General features: G+C 38.1%; 1 protein-coding gene across 4 annotated transcripts in view; it reads right to left on the reverse strand.

Annotated features, from left to right (window-relative positions):
- Nucleotides 1-17,249, reverse strand: part of arhgap29b (Rho GTPase activating protein 29b) — a 46,553-nt gene that overhangs the window by 17,177 nt on the left and 12,127 nt on the right. Inside the window, exons 3-5 of one of the 4 annotated variants that reach the window (XM_077225395.1) lie at nucleotides 4,705-4,848; nucleotides 1,802-1,898; nucleotides 847-919 (exon numbers count right to left, since the gene is read on the reverse strand). In XM_077225395.1, coding sequence (XP_077081510.1) covers nucleotides 847-919; nucleotides 1,802-1,898; nucleotides 4,705-4,848 — 314 coding nt within the window. Of the gene's footprint in view, nucleotides 1-846; nucleotides 920-1,801; nucleotides 1,899-2,558; nucleotides 2,889-4,704; nucleotides 4,849-17,249 lie in introns of those variants that run through there. The other 3 variants (XM_077225413.1, XM_077225405.1, XM_077225421.1) reach the window with 3 other exon arrangements.

Consider the following 17,249-nt stretch of genomic DNA (forward strand, 5'->3'; position numbering starts at 1 on the left):
AACATGCCATGAAACTAGGCCATACAACTATACACTACTCTTTATAGTTTGGAGACTTAAATTTTGATTTTTTTTTTTTTAAAGAAATTAATACTTTTATTCAGCAAATATGCAACAAAAATTGAACAAAAGTGACATTAAAGACATTTATAATAATACTAAAGATTTCTATTTCAAATTAATGCTGTTCTGATGCTGTTTGAACATTCTATTCAACAAAGCATTCTGACAAAAATGCATGACAGTTTCCACAAAAAAATATTGAGAAGCACAACTGTTTTCAACATTGATAATAGTAAAAAGTGCTTCCTGAAATCAGCATATTAAAATTAATACCGGAGTAATGGCTGCTGAAAATTCATCTTTGCTATCACAGGGTTTGCAATATAACACTCTATATTAAAATAGAAAATGTTTTAACTGTAATAATAGTTTTAATCAAATAAATACATTTCAAAAACATTAAAAACATTTAAAAATCTTATCAACCCCAAACTTTTGAATGGTAGTGCATTTCTAAAGCCATATGATAATTGTGTTTATAAATAGTGAATAATGGCTAAAATTCCAGTCTGCTTTTCACATAAAACTATCGTACGGCTAACACATAGAACGCAGCACACAAGTCATAAGGACTCCTTTTATGGTACTTTTTATTGGCAGACATGGTCACTATGAACTGTTGTTGTATGGAAAAGAGCTGTTCCAATGAAAAAATAGCACATGGGTATGAACAACATGAGGGTGAGTAAATGATGACTTTTTGTGTGTGAACTATTTAAGGACCTTTGAAGGCTCAACTTGTGACTAGTGTTTTTAAAAAAATCAATGAAGGTGACAACTTACACAACTTCTTCTGGATTGGGGGTACCCCAACCTGGAGCCACTGTCCACATCTCCCATAAGGAAGTCAGACACTCTGAGTGAAAAAAAAAGACGATTCACTGCTGGGACACTGCACATAACATAACTTGACCATACATTACACTTTTACAATATAATATTATGTTGTTTTTTACAAATATAATAATCAAATAATATTATCACAAAATAGATCATTTTAAATAAAAATATGAGCAGTATAAAGGGATAGTTCACCCAAAAATGAAAATTCTGTCATCATTTGCTCACCCTTATGTCACTCCAAACCTGCATAACTTTAATATTTGAAACATGAGTGAAGATATTTTTTATATTCTCTGATCCTTTTTTCTAACCATTGAAAGCAAATCAAATATGGTAAACAAAAGCTCAAACATACTTGATTGATGGGTGAGAGCCAATGAGGTTTGTTCCTGTGTGTCACGCAAGTATGGCTGAGTTTCAGTTGACCATATTTGATGTGCTCTACGTATGTGCGCTGATCAATGTTTATATGTGAATAAAAAGCTAAATTTAATCAGTTCATCATATAAAAATAATTGTGTCTATTAAGCAGACTTGAATTAAATTGCTTGATTTATATGTATTAGTTCATGTATTACTTCAACTTTTTTTTAAGTCATCATTTTGGACTTTCAATAGAGGGACAACTACCTCTAAGATTTGTGTTTCAAAGATGAAGAAAGTCTTATGGGTTTAGAACGACAAGAGGATGAGGACATTGTTGATAGAATTAGAATTTTTGGGTGAACAAACCCTTTAAAGTAACACTGCAAAAGTTCATTTAATTAACAGTAAGAGAGTGACTACAAGATGCACAGCTGACGTGTGCTGTAAAATCAGAACATAGAAACTGAAAGTAAATCTATACGGAGCATAATATACGTTTAATTACTGAAGAGAGGGCTACGGTACTCACACATTGCCAAAGGTGAATGCCAAAGTGTCGATCGATGTGTATATCTCACCAAATATAGTGCCTTTGTTTTCTTTATTGACTTCTTTGACGTTCACGCCTGTGGGAAGTGAAAAACCACATGAGAAGTGGAGCCAAAAGGCACCAAAATTACAATTATTATTAGATGATGATGAGAAACAGGGGCGTAAACCTAGATCTCACAGTGTTTATGGCAATATGAATTTGTCAACAGCTGGGAGCACCACCATAGCTATTGAGGACGAGGAGCAGATCCAACACTTTCCTATAATATATAATTCACTCTTTTCACAGGAAACCAATTTTAATATGCTTTAAAGTCAGACTCAATTTGAACACTGTGGTGCCCAAAGAAAAGGAACTTCTAGCTTCTTCCTTATTTAGAGTCGTATGCTGCTTTGTACTGAAGACATGCTTCCCTAGAGTACAACACAAATGTTGAACAGTTTGCATGTAAATAAATCAAAGGATGCTTTTCTTCATTGTTTTCAAGAAGTTGAATGATGACCGACCACATTGGTGCTAATTGTCCATGTTTCGAGCAGTTAAGAGATAAATTGACATCCTATTGATGTTGAATTTGTGACAGACAGCAAGTAAAGTCTCCGAGAGGCAAAAACGTGCATTTACCAAGAGCTTCCTGTCTGCTAGCTGAACCTCCCCTTTACAGGAAACACTGACAAAAGCCTGAACTCTCAAAACATTCAGAGGACGTTCAAACAACTTTCGCCCAACTTACCAACAACTTTAACTTGCACTTGCCGTCATATCCAAGTTCGAAAGGGTAAAGCATAGATTAACAAAAAGCATAACTCCTTCAGAAATTCAGGAACTAACACCACAGCCTAGTTCACAATAAAGCTCGACTTCCACTTTTTCCATACAAGAAAAAGTGACGAGGCAATTTAAAAAAGCAACATCTTCAGCTGTAGTTTCCAGTTCCACATGGGTGCAACTGCCGGCAGAGATGGGAATCCCCAACTTCAACTGCCACCCATAGGAGGAGATGGCGCTGGAGAGAGCGAGAGAGGTGCGTGGCTCCTGGTGCATGCCTCTCTGCTTCTGAATGCAGGTGGGCGGCTCAGTGGCCCCTGCAATGGAACGCTGACTTCTTCCTCAGGACATCCTGCAGTTTCACAACAATGCTTCCACTTCTGCCGCCTTCACAGCTCAAATACGGGTTGGGAATGGCTACATTCAGATTGGGAATGGCTCTCAAAGAAAAAACCTTGAAAGCATTTTTTGCATCATTGGACAGACTTCTTTAAAATTCTGTCAATAGGAATTAAAGAATCGTGTTTGTTTTTTTTTTAAGAAAAAAAAACTAAGAATGATTATTACCACATACTTGTGGCATTCAAACACATGCAGGTATCACTTTATCAGGTGCAATGCGTCATAAGATGAGATTAAATACCTGAGATAACAGAGTCTTCTCCATATCAGAGGCTAAAATATAAAGAGATAAAAAAACAGCGATTCGGATGCCACTAACTCGCACAAGACTTGGGTGAGGGAAGAAAGAATTTCAATAACTTGAGACACTTGACACTTTTATTGCTGCGCCCCTGAGAGATTCTTCAGCGTTCAACTATGCAGCGTTTTTTTTTTTAAAAAGAGAGAGAGGACCGCATGGACAGAGCATAAGGGAGGAGGAAAAATGTGCATCTGATTTCCTGAAGTTCATAGCGTTCCATCAAGAGAAAGAAGGCGGCTGAATGTGGGGCGTTAAAATGCAAGCAAGCTGAAGTGACAGTGGGACGCTCATAATGGAATGTCGATCTTACAGGTAACCTGAGGCGGATATCTGAGGTGATCGCTCTTTCTTCTCAACTTCCCTATTCAAAAAGATAAAAAAGGCCTCAATGAGTCAAAAAAAGACACAATCCACAGATTAACCTTCTTTGTTAAACTCTTCAGACTTCCTTTTCACAAGAGCCTGTCCTTGTATAGGACACATGGAAGCTCAGATGGGGTCACTGGCCCTCTAGTGGCAAAGGAGGATTCTTTAAAGCGAACACTTGAATCAATACTGCCAAAGTAAAAAAAACAGCTGGGAATTATGTTTATAACCAATAAGAAACACATTCACTATGTCAATATAGCACAGAAAACCTCAGTTCCCTCTTCAGCAACCTCAATCTGAACAGTGAACTACACTGATGTACACATGAACATTCCTGCGCACTAGCCAGAAGAAAAAATATCCTGACTAGGAGTGGGTAGTATGACCAAAATCAATATCATGTTATGAGTCTTTAGAGAAAACATCACAATGTAGTTAGTGTTTTGGAAATTCAACCATCAAAATGTATTAGTATTTCATAAACATCCAGTAATGTCTATTTGTTGGTAATCTTGTTCCCCTTCTTTTTTTTTTTTACATGAAAGGAATTTTCATTTGTTTTGTTTTTATGGAACTTGATGGATGCAAAACAAAAGATAAGATTAATCGTAACAAATGAATGATACATCTGCCATCCGTACAAAAACAACTGCTTCACATTATTTAACACTTGAGCCAGAAACAAGAGTTAAAAAAGTGATGTATTACAAATAGGTTTTGCAGTAGTGGAACAAAACAAAAAAAACAACAACAACAACAACAACAAAAAAACTATATATATATATATATATATATATATATATATATATATATATATTAAATCATAATTATTATTATACGATTAATGCTTAACTCTTAATGTGGCTTAATGCATTAAGATATTGATTGGAGGAGCAAATTCTGTATTTGAATAAAACAAACACAGATGAACCCAGAAAAGCTATGAAAGCATACACAAACAATGGAACAGACCATTTTTTATAGATCAATTCTGAGTTGTTGATTCTTAAGTGGGGCGGAGCTGAAAGAGGATGCTCACCTTTGACTTTGGCGATAACGGTGCCTGCAGCACCAAGAATCTCCGACGAGTTCAGCGGCTGGTGTTTGCCAATGACGACCTTCAACACGCGTACGAGCTCCCCAAGTCGCTCGTTTACCACGTGCTGCGAGCACTCTTGATTTTCTGTGGGTGACAAACAAACAGACAGAGACCACAATCGCATCAGCTCAGCTTCCTCTGCGTGTGTAGGGGATGCACAACTTTAAATCAAAAAGGATACAGCAGTAATGTACTGTAGAAAGCTTTGAAATTCAACCATGTCAAAGTTCCCCAAGCAAACACATGATGAGTTGGCATGTGTGACATTGGTACATCCTAACAGCACGCTTGTTCTGAGAAGGCTCAAACGGAGGCGTGTGATGGTGCAAGCCCCTGTGGTTAGAGACGATGAGCAGATTATGAGGCTGTGGCGTGGCTGAGATGGAGACAATGTTCTGTGCACTTGAGAGATGGCTGACTTCAAGATAAGAAAAGAACTCTGAGGCAAACTTGACAACAGCTATTCACATCGATCCAGACGAGTAATAACAGATTTCTTTGACTGTGAGAAAGGTACTTCATAACTGCACTGGTTTACTGTTGTCATGGAAAAGGAGGTCAGAGAATTTTGACTTGCTTCTCTCAAGTTTTTGAATATACATTACTGTTCTAAAGTTTGTGTTCAGTAAGATATATTATGTAAAATAAAATAATACTTTTATTCACCAAGGACGCATTCAATTGATCAATAGTGACATTAAAGACATTTATAATATTGCAAAAATTTTCAATCAAAGATTCCTGAAAATGTCAGTTTCCATAAAGAAATCAAGCAGCACAACTGTTTTCAACATTGATAAGAAATGTTTGTTGAGCACCAAATCAGCATATTAGAAAGAACAGGTTTGCCATCACATATATAAATTAAATTTGAAAATGTATTAAAATGGTTATTTTACAATATTGCCGTTTGACTGTAATTTTAATCAAATAAATGCTTTGTGAGCATAAGAAACTTCTTTCACAAACATTTAAACTTAAAACTTTTGAACAGGAGGAGTCTATATGTGTATGTGTGAATATATGTGTGCAAAAAGAGTGAAAAGCTCTAATAGAGGTACCTGAATGAAACAACCTTAAAGTGCCCCTATTATGCTTTTATCGAATATTACCTTCCATGCAGTGTGTAATATAGCTGTTTGTGAATGTTTGTTTGTTGATACTTTAATGATCCTTTACAGGAAATTACATTTACAGATATGTAAAATATGTAAATATATAAAATATCTGCAAGATCAAAGTGCATAACAAATGAAGTTATTGTCTCCTAAAAGAAAGAATTGACTCAGAACTGTTGAAACTAGTCATACTCATAACCAATTCCAGACTCACTTCCTGTTACATACCTAAGTAACAATGTCACAAATTTTAATAATGCAAGCATATGGTCTTCATTGGCCGCCTGCAAACAACATTTAGCTACTTTAACTCTCTCTCAAACACTGTAGTTGTAGCTGAGACTGGAAGCTACATTTTGTCTAAATGCTGAGAAGACACTGTTTTGAGTGCTGTGAATCCACTTTGATGCACTTCAAACAGATGTGGACTCACATTGGAATTGATACGGAAAACTGATGCTCTCTGTTCGTATCACTGTGCATCAAGGAAGCCTCCAGAGCTAAAATTCAGATTTGGTAATAGGTGTATGTGTTCTTGTCACGTGCTGGAAGCGGCAGACCAATCACAACAGACTGGGCCGACTGACCAATCAGAGCATAGTAATGTTGGGCGATACGCTCCAGAGTCATTTTGCCTATATCAGCCTATATCAGTCAGCCTGTGAGAACAATAAATAGTTTACTTGTTTGATCATTATTTACATATTTTTTTACTAGTTCATTTACTTATTCATTTACTTCATTTTATTATCACAGGAAATTAGAATCTTTTTCTATCATTTTTGCTAGCAAAAATGGAGTTGGTGATCAAGATAAATTCTACATTGCATAGAAATATTTCACCCGAAAAGGTGAGCCCGTGTATATCACGCATGCATGAGAGTTATGCTGCTGAAGGAGTCTCAAACCACTGTCAATTATTCCCTGAAAATGAAGTGAAAGCAAAAATGATTGAGCTTTAGGCATCTGACGGAGCGTGCCGCATTAATTCTCTCAGACACAACGTGAGCTGAATCAACCTCAATGCTGATAAGTCAAAATCAACAATCTTAATTTATCGGCTTAATATTTCTCATGTGGACCATACATTAATGATAGTGAAAAAATGAGAAGAATCAATATTTCTTGTTAAAGTCTTGTCTGTGTTTGAAGCAGCTTTTGATTTTCATTGATGACATATATGCCAGTGGTCGGCAAGCAACAGGCGAAAACTGTCCCGCCAGCAATATCTGGCCCGTGCCCGTAGCCAGATTATTTTGATAGCGGCTGGTTCTGAAATAGATCTGTCATGACAGCAACAGTTACTCACATCCACTTCATTAGTGATTTTGCATTCAAAATAAAAGTACGAGAACGAAAGCTATTTAGCTTTTAATATTATAAGATTATAAACATCAAAAGCTGATGCAGCTAAGTAAAGGTCAATTGTCAAGTTAATATGGTCAATTTTGATTTCAGGTTGACTTGAAAGGCCACCAAGTTTGCTTTAAATGACAAAACTTAAACCAAAATTATTTCCATCAAATTTGTTTATTCACTGAAGGTCAAAAAGGTTATATTTGAATTCATTGTTTGGCATCCCAACAAGCAACTAGCCTTCAAATAACCCACCCCCAGTGTGCATGTTTTTCAAACAATAAATATTTAGACTTGCTGAGTAGACATTAGGATTTATAAAAAATGTTTACACCATGTGAACCCATAAACGAAAACCACAATCTTTAATATCTGCATTAGGAGAAAGTGGACGGTAATTTGGCTGTGTGCAACGGATGGCTTCATATCTAACTGAATGTTGCAAAGGGTTCGTGAAGTTTTGATAGCAGGAGCATCTGTTTTTATCCTTTCTGTGCAGATGTACATCATGCCACAGGGATGAGACAGAAGCTTTATGAGTGCACAGTTACAATGTGGAAGGTATGTGTGTGTTTGGCGGAACAGAGAGAGAATCACTTCTCCCACTATAAAAAAGGAAGAAAAAAAGTAGGAAGCTCCAAATATTTTGACAGTTAAGCATCTTCAATTTATCATCTGTACTTACCACCCTAAATTCGCCTCAGTGTAAAAACACACGGAAAAACACACATGAATAAAGATGTCGGGGAAATGATCACCAAAATGATAAGTGATGGATTTTCAGTCCCACTAATGCATGTGTAGCCTATGCAATGACCGCCTGGCACATTGCTTTAAGACCAACGTGTCAGTCACTTATTATTACATCAAGTCATTATAATGATTAATATGCATGAGGAGAGGCGTTCGATCCAATGAGTCTTTGTTGTGGGCAGGACTATGTGAAATGCTGCAGAAAGTGACCAACAAAAAGTAGCGTCACTCGGACAAAAAAAACTGAGTAACATCGAGATATCTTTTGTTGTTTCTGTGTTTTATTGTTTCTGTTTCAGCTAGGCTCAGGCAGAAACTGTAGAATTTTCATTTTTTGTGGGAATTATTTTGAAATTTTGCATAAATAAAATGAGCTAAAAGCATAATCAAATTAGCCAAAATGTTTAATAAACAAACATGTAAGGAGCTAGAGCTTTGTAGAATTTATTGAATTAATTTTATGATTAAAATTTAGGAATTACAATTACGGCTGGGTTCAAAATATTGATTCCTGGGTTCAAAATATTGATTCCTCGATTCTCATTTTAGAGAACCGATATCAATTTTTAAATCTTTAAGTCTATCTTGTTTTCAGTTGATGATTGAACAAAGCCTTGTAGACAGCCTCCCATCCTAAAAATAGCAATACGCACCTGTAAGCGCATGTGAACTGATCATCTCTTCCATTTTACTACCAGTTACAGCACAAAATAAATATGAATGAACATCATAATGTCACGGTTCATGGATTCATTGACTCGCTCTCGCGATGTGTGTGCGTGTTGAGTGAATGGGCACGGCTTATCAGCACGGCTCGTTATCTCCGCTGATGAGCCGATCAGCGCCAGCTGTTCTGAATGAGGATGTCCTATATATTATTTGTCATTTCGTCTTGTCTTTGTCAGATGGTTGTGGAGGTCTCCGGTTCTAACTGTCATTTCACCTCGCTCCAGTTCCTGTTTCCGTTACCGTGGAATCTGCCCTGTTCGGAGGATACTGTCACGCGCCTGTTGACTTTGCTGTGGAATCTGACCTGTTCGGAGGATCGTTGTTTTCCGGTCTCATCGTCTGGCCACTGAGTCCTGTGTTGCCTAGCCTAGAGATCTGCCTGCCTGCTTTTGGACCTGCACTACCTCTTTCATTGTGTTAATAAACACCTGTACTCACTTGCTATTGAATCCTTGTTTGTTCCTTTGTGCCGTAACACATAAGGTATGTTGAAAGATACTGAAATCTGTATCATGTTACATGCAATCGATCAATCAGTGTTTCAACCGCGGAAACACTTCAATAAAACAGCTTGTAAAAATGTCACAAAGTTACATTAAAAAGTGCAGAAACTAATAATATAATACACGTTTATTTCTTGGAAATGTACATTTGAAAGTAAAGCAATGAGCTAGTTGAGATGCAGATACAAATAAATAATATTAACAACAGTAACATGTAAAACATGTTTGTATAGGGAATTTTTTATATATTTTTTTATTTTTGGACATCAAATTAAAAACATTGAATTTTACTCTCAAAAGGCTGTACGAACTCTGAAATGAAGAATGCATTCAACAATTCATGCCACAATAATATGGTTAAAGTTAGCATTACTACATTAAATCCATGATAAATTTTGGTGATGTATGGACTAAAAAGCCTTCTATAACTTGTTTGTTCATGGCACTATGTTTCTCCTGGTTTCCATTTCAGGGTTGTTTGATCTGATGTCTATGGTTTATAACAGAGAATTCTGTGGCGAATTTGAATGCCTTTTACTAGATCTCGCACCGTTAATACTGTTGTGAATTCAAACGCTTTCTTAATCTACTAGCGCTGTGCCGTAACGGTGTCGCGGGATCAAACTCACACCGCGCTGTCTAATATTGGTCTGAGGTGTTAAACAGCCCGCGCTGCGCAGCTCAACAGAAGTGGCAGCTTGGGCAACGTGGTGCTGTTTCGCACCAGTGCAAATCGCAAGCTTCTGAAAAAAAATATGAATCGAATTGTGAAATTTGTGTCAACGCCCAGCCCGAATTACAATTCTTTGGAGTTCTTCAGGCAAATATTTTGTATGGGCGTACTCTTTTGCTTCACCCACAACAAACATATCTAACAAAAACTGCTAGATTTGAGGGATGTAGAGGTCACTTCCCCAGACCTATCACAGGACCAAACGTGGCGCAAGACAAATTTTAAATTGCTGAGTACTGGTGCAAGAGGGAAGATATTGTTGTGTGCCTGGGAAGTAGGAGAAAGAAATGGAAGTAGGGAAGTCCCTCCTCCAACCTGTGTGACCAGGCGCACGTCTTCAAATCCTCAGGATTAGGAGATTCCAGAGTGGTAAGAGGAGAGGAGGCTCTAGCCCCAGGGATACTCAAGTGCATGCTCTCTCCTCTCTGACTTTGAAGTGTCCCTCAGACAAAAGGCCTCCATTAGAAGACCCCACCCCAGCTGAAGGTCTTCCCCTCTCTGCACTCCTAATTACTGGTGAGGGGTCAAGTCCCAAGCAGCAGGTCACAGAAAGAAAAGCCTTTTCTGTAGAGATTTACCGTTCGACCGGCCAGGGACTGGAATCAGAAGATTTCCGCATGATCGGCCCTGACCGGTAAACGGAAATCGGAATCGGATGCAATCGGTGCATCTCTACTTATGATGATTAAGCTGTCTGTTCACAGCACAGTTTTAATGATAATGTTGGTGCACCTACATCTAAAAAGCACAACCGAAGTCACTAAAGATGTTTGATTTTTAAAGTGTGGCCTGACATGCAGGACAGGTCAGTTTAAATGACAGGGAGTGATCCACCTCCCCCACCCCTCAAAAGCCTGATGGAATGTTGCATCCGCCCAACGGGGGCCCACCACACAGGGGACTATGTCATGTGTCAGACCTGATTGGGGTCCCAGGACGTCTTCATGCCAGCGTAGCAATCGGTGCTCTTCAAATCCGCTCTAACTCGGTTATGAATAATGCATCATCTGGGCCCCCAAACTCTTCAGTGCTGTCAAAACAATGGGATTTTAAAAAGTATGCATGAAAACTGCTCAGGGGGAACTTCGGGGCTTTGTTTCTGTGGGGACACTGCCACATGTATTGTTCAGGATGAGCCCCCTGCTGACGGCCCTCCGTCCAGGGTCCATTTCACCCGGAGAACTCCAGCAGTGAGTCGCCGTCCCTCCCACGCTTGGCCTGTGTGCTGGCCCAGCCACGCTTCACGCTCAGTCTCTTCATGTTTCCCTTGTGCTCTTCGCCTGCCCCTCCGTCTCTGATCAGAGCCGTTTAACACAATCTCACCCAACTGCCAACAAGCCTCGCACCGCAGTGTGAGAACGAAGGCCGCAAACAGCCCATATCCCACATCTCATCTGCAAGAAAGTCAAGGCAGTTTTCTCATGAACGTAAGGGATTTATCCCGTAGCTGACAGGTCTGACATGTTTTTTAGATCTCAGCAAGTTAAACTGACATATGGATGTCTTTAAATTGAGGTTGTGAACAACATGTCCTCAGCACAGAGGGACAAAATGCAACAGGATGTTATTGAATTGGTGGCCTGAATGATTCTGATCAAACACATTTTATTATTATAATTATATGATATAAATATATCTACATACTGTTTAATCCCCAAATTATTACAGAATCCACATGAAGGAAAATATGATATTAAAATTAAAATAAATATATTTTAAAATTATTTGAATAAATATTAAATGTTGTTATAAAATAAATTTAATACTTAAGTTATTATTTATTATTAATACAAATAATCATTTAAAAATAGCCTACTATTTTAATGCAACCCACTAAAGCAAATTTGTTTCATTATTACTATTGAATTGTACAAGCAACTAATTAATCACACAATTTTCTGTGATTAATTGCACCTAACATTGAAACATCTAATCATAATTACACATTGATGTAATCCCCGAATTAATATATCAATTATAATTAAATTAATAATCAAGAATAATATTGTAGTTAATATTTGAAAAAATAAGAAAAAAACATTTAATTAACATTAAATTATTGTTTATATTATTATTTAAATAATATTTGTTTAATGTTAAACAATCCACATGAAATGCAAAAATCAACATGTTAATTTCACCAATTCTACCATTAACTACAACCAAACTAAAAACGTTTAGTACTAGTCAATTAAACATCAGCTACATTTTTAGGGCTGCTACAGTCGGATACTATCTCATCACTCTTTTCCTGAGAAAAAACGGTTGTATGTTTTTTGTCCCACCATACGTTCCAAATGTTTCCTAGAAAATTAGCCCCTTGACACAATGTCATCACACACTTCAAAGCTTTTACGCACTGCTGTTGGCATTTCCTCCGTTGCTAACAACAGGTAATCAATAGGCACGTCTCGACCTGCCTTAGTTGCGCTTTGCCCAAAGCGGCTGACGAGCTTAGTGACGCTCTGTAGTAAATCATCTGTGAGAAAGCAGCACTGGGTTTGCCGTTGTGCCTGTCGGCCGTCCTCACACCGTCCCACTTCTCTTTTACGGGAACAGAGAGAGCATTCTTTGAAGTGCAGGAAATTAGCAAATTCTGGAGTATCCCATTAGCACATAAGAGGAAATAAACACACCAAAAACAGCAGTCTAAACCGACAAGTCACACTTTTCATGGTCAAATTCAGTTCCACCAAAATAACCTCTATTAAGAGGCCTTCATTTGGCATAAACCCAAAAAAACACACTCTACATCCAGCACTAATGATGGCCCTTTACTTAGCTAGGATTTCATGGGCCGACTGGCACATACCCATGACCAATCTGCTGAACTGTGGCTGTAAATCCACACCCCAGGAAATGCTACCCAACCACAGGCCCACACAAAAACATCCCTCACCTTCAGTGGGAAAGTTACTGCCCAACAAATCTCTCTTCTCCACTTCACAAGCGCAGCGAGCCATTATATCACCTACCACAGGGGCTTCGGCAATGGTGCCACCCGCAACACTCTGTGAAGCAATCGTGCAAAACGGGGGTGGGGTGTCTTTTTTCACTTTTTCAATTTGGAGGGTTTTGTCCATATCCCCAGATTAACACCACTAATATATGCCAAAGGGGCCGCCATACCAAGACCTCCAACAGGCTGGTGCATTCACGAAAACTATTTGTTGACCAGGCCCAGCTATAAGAAAATACTCTTTTATGCCTGAACCCCTCATTTGTATTACATCTATCAGATTGCAGCTGTAAGGGTGGGTGCAGGTGACTGAGGAACTTGGAAATAAAAGTTGGGAATGATAAAAAACAAATAAAATCTACCATCTGACTGGCTGTTTAAATTTAAAGGGGATGTCTAATGTTACTTCATGCATACTGATTCTCAAGCTAAGCATGGCCAAAGTTTCAAAAAACGAGTTGGACGGAGTATTTATGTGCCAAATACACTCCTTCAGTGTTTGTATAAGTTTCAGAAAGTTTTTTCAAAGAATGGCCCTGTATGACATCATAAAGGGCGAAATTCCTTGTATGGGCACTTGCGCGGTGCGTCTTGGACGGTGAGGGGGTCGAGGAGAGTTGAAGTCAGGTTAACTTTATGGTTATGAGCTAGGGCTGTAAAGATTCCTCGATTAAAGTCGAGTATTCGATTTAAAAAAATCCTCGATTGCAATTTACCTGTGTCGAGTAACCGGCAAAATACCGGAAGTGGCGCATTCCACAGACGAGAATCCATGAACCGCATTTTTATACCTTTTTCTAAGGCTATGCGATCTATTTAAAACCATTTACAATCATAATATAGCATAGTGCTATCATAAAATCACAAAGGCTGCGAATCAGTTAAAAAAATACATCCGCTGTTTTTTTCCCCCCACAGAGAAGCACAAACCTTTAATTATTTACATGCGTGCAGATTGTGTTAAAAGTACCTCGTCTCTGTTCACAGTAAACGCTGCTCCCCACATACTCAGTCTCTGAATGTGCTGGAACGCAAAACCTCTGACGCGTGTTTCATAGACTACGTTTACATGCAGCCAATAACCCGTTCAAAACCGGGATATTAGCAATAACCCGGTCACGCACGGCCATGTGAACACCGGCAAAAACCCGAATATGCTATCCCGGATTTTAAAAACCCGGATATGATACCTGGGGTACCTCTTTTCTAACCCGAATTTTTGGTCATGTAAACGCGTATCGGCATATCCCCATAATGATTTGTGTTCTGCGCATGTTCTATTTGCAAGGAATCGTGGTCTTTTGAGTAGAGGGACTTCTCGGTGTTTGGGGGTCGTCGGGGGTCCAGGAGGAAATTGCATAACTCATGACACAAATTAAGACAAATACTGAAATTTGAGTCTTATATCTTTTTAGTTTGTCAAGGTAATAACATTACATCTGATAGTAATGTTATCCGTGGTTCTCCAATTTTTTAGAGTGCCGTACCCCTCTTCCACTTAGACTGCAGTCACACCTTTTCCATAAAGGGACAATATTTGCCCCCTTTAATCAATTTTTCCATTTCATTTTTTTACCTTTGTAATTCCTTTAAAAAATAAATAATTCATTAAATAAAACAATGTTCAATAAATAGGCAATGTTAAAAATCGTTTAATATTAATAAAAATATTGTATTAAAATCCCCAGTAGGTGGCGGTAATTCATTGTCTTTATGTGTGTCATCGAGTCATTCATTGAATCTCACGATTCGTTCACAGCCACAGATTTCGTTGCAAAATAGAGCAATAAGCCTGACTATAGTGTTTTAAATGTAGTAAATCACTTAATGTTACCCTTTTGTTTTTTAACTGTTGTATAAAATCAATGTCACATTTGAAATCGTGTGGATATTCGGGAAACATTGCATCAACATTAAAAACACTGCTGGATATCAGCCTGCATTTTTTCGCACAAACAGCGCAAGCGGCTCTTGACAGAACATAGACCGACTGAATGACACTTCAATTTAAGTTGAAAATCTCAAATGAAGATTGCTGAACTCCAGCTTGTCTGTGTTTTCAGATCATACGCGCTTCTTGAGCAGTGTAGAGAACGCGAGCGCATGGTTGCCAGCTACTATTGAAAAGACCGGGTAGAAAACAAGTTCTTTTAACAGAAAAGCTCTGATTTGGGGGTTAAATTATTGAATTCTGACATTTGTGGCCACAGCGGATTAAACTGAAACTTTCCTATTTCAGACGACAAACTACGCTTGTCGTAGTTGAACTTAATTCTAGTAAATCCTAGTAATAAAAAAATATATAATACTTTTGTAACGAAATCCAAGATTTTGTATACCAAATTCAAGGCTTGTAAGGCCTTAATTTGAGATTATTTTTCAATGCTTTTAAGATCCCGCAGGTACCCTGGTTAATGTGTCTTGTCCCCTCACAATGACAGTAAACTAATTATTAGGCTAAGGTTACATTACATGAGTCACGTCACATAGTGGTCTATTTTCAGTTCAAAATGGCGAAAATAGACAAAAGTTTATTAGTTTGCCTGATTATTTTTGTGATTCGTTTAACATTTATGACCTAAAAAAAACTGTCAAATAGGAAATTTTTAGTTTGGCAACTTACATCTTCTCGCACTTGACCGACTGAAACTGAAGTGCGTCGAGTCGCTCCTGTCTATGAGTCGCTCTCTACTAAAATTCACGCTGCGAACATAAAGCCTGCCTACTTTGATTTGATTGGTCATCTCAAATATTCTGACATTGACGAGCAGTGACAGACCAATGAGGCTCAGATGAACACACACACACACACACACCCTGTCTTCTGTTTGTTCTGACGTGCTTGGCGCCGCTGCGGAAGAACGCGCTGATTACAAGACTGAAGCGAACACGAAGGCTTATCACATATTTAAAGATTGAAATGGAGAAAACAGGACAGAGTAACTCGGCGGATTTTGACGACGTAGTTAAGGCGGCAGGCGTGTGTTGCTTAGGGGGCCGCCTTAGTAACAAAGTGCTGCGGGAAACCCTGCATAACCCAAATATTGGCTGCATGTAAACGCAGTCATAGTTGCACTGTCATCATTTATATGCGTGTGTCTCGTGTTCAGTGTTGCCAGATCTCGCGAGACAAATTAGCAACCAGGCCCGTGAAAACAAGCCCAAAACAAGCAACTTTTTCTCATAGACAGTAAAAGAGCTTTTTCTACGGAGCTCCCCTAGGTTCCGGGAAGAGAAAAATAAATAAACTGTGTGCACGGTTTTACAATCCGTGGGGACATTAGTTGTATAAAACTGTAGGTACAGATTGTCAATTTACATCCATGTGGACAGATTGGTAAACTGTGCCCAGTTTTGTAAAACTGTGCACACGATACAGTTTATTTTTCTTCTGTAATGAAGCGTGGCCGTCCATCTAGTGAAAAATGTTGGTACTGCGGCCAAATAATTCTTACTGAAAGCTCATTTTTTGAGATATCAACCTAAAATTTGGAACACAACTTCTTCAGATTTTTGGCTTACTTTTTCTTGCAGTTTTAGAGTAAAATATATTTTGTAATATATATATTTTATATAAAATATAAATAATTATATTTTTACATTGTTCATTTTCATAAACTCAAACTTTTATAACTTTTTTTCTGTTTCACTTTCATAATTTCATAATACTTCACTTCAACAATAATCTGGCAAATGTCTTCTTTAAAACAAGACCAACCATAGGTCTATATTACAAAGCATTCTTGAATTACAACCATTTAAGTTTGAATAGTGATTTTTTATGTCTATGCGAAAAAAGGGGGAGTGACAGTTAAAGGGTTAAACGATATTAAACTATAATATCTATATCTAGAATATCATAAAATATAATCAATATATAAAAACTCTCCTACAGTCCAGTCACCATTAGTTGCGACTCGCACGTATTTTCATTTAAACGTCACTCAATGACGTTTTCCTAACCAGAAAAAAAACGATTGCCCTGCTCTGCCTCTGATTGGCTAGTACTCATTGCCATCTGGGTCAGAGCCAATTAGAAGCAGGATGTGGGTGGGAAAAAACTCAGGGAAGGGGGAGAGACAGAGGGAACAGGCAAGACAAAATCATACGTTTAAATAACATATAGAAAATATCTGCTTGACAACGAGCTGAGAACAAGCCCAAATAAGCAACTACACTTTAGAAACAAGCCCAAAAAAACGCGACCCGCGACTACCAATATTTGTAAGCGACTTTACAGAAAAACAACCCCAAAGTCGCTTATAATAAGCGGACTTGGCAACACTGCTCATGTTTCTCAAACTCCATCTCAGCATGCTGTGAGTTTGTCTGCT

The sequence above is a fragment of the Siphateles boraxobius genome, unplaced genomic scaffold, assembly GCF_051911475.1.
Source record: "Siphateles boraxobius isolate OS27281-9 unplaced genomic scaffold, OSU_SipBor_1 1, whole genome shotgun sequence".
NCBI classification, from domain to species: Eukaryota; Metazoa; Chordata; class Actinopteri; order Cypriniformes; family Leuciscidae; genus Siphateles; species Siphateles boraxobius.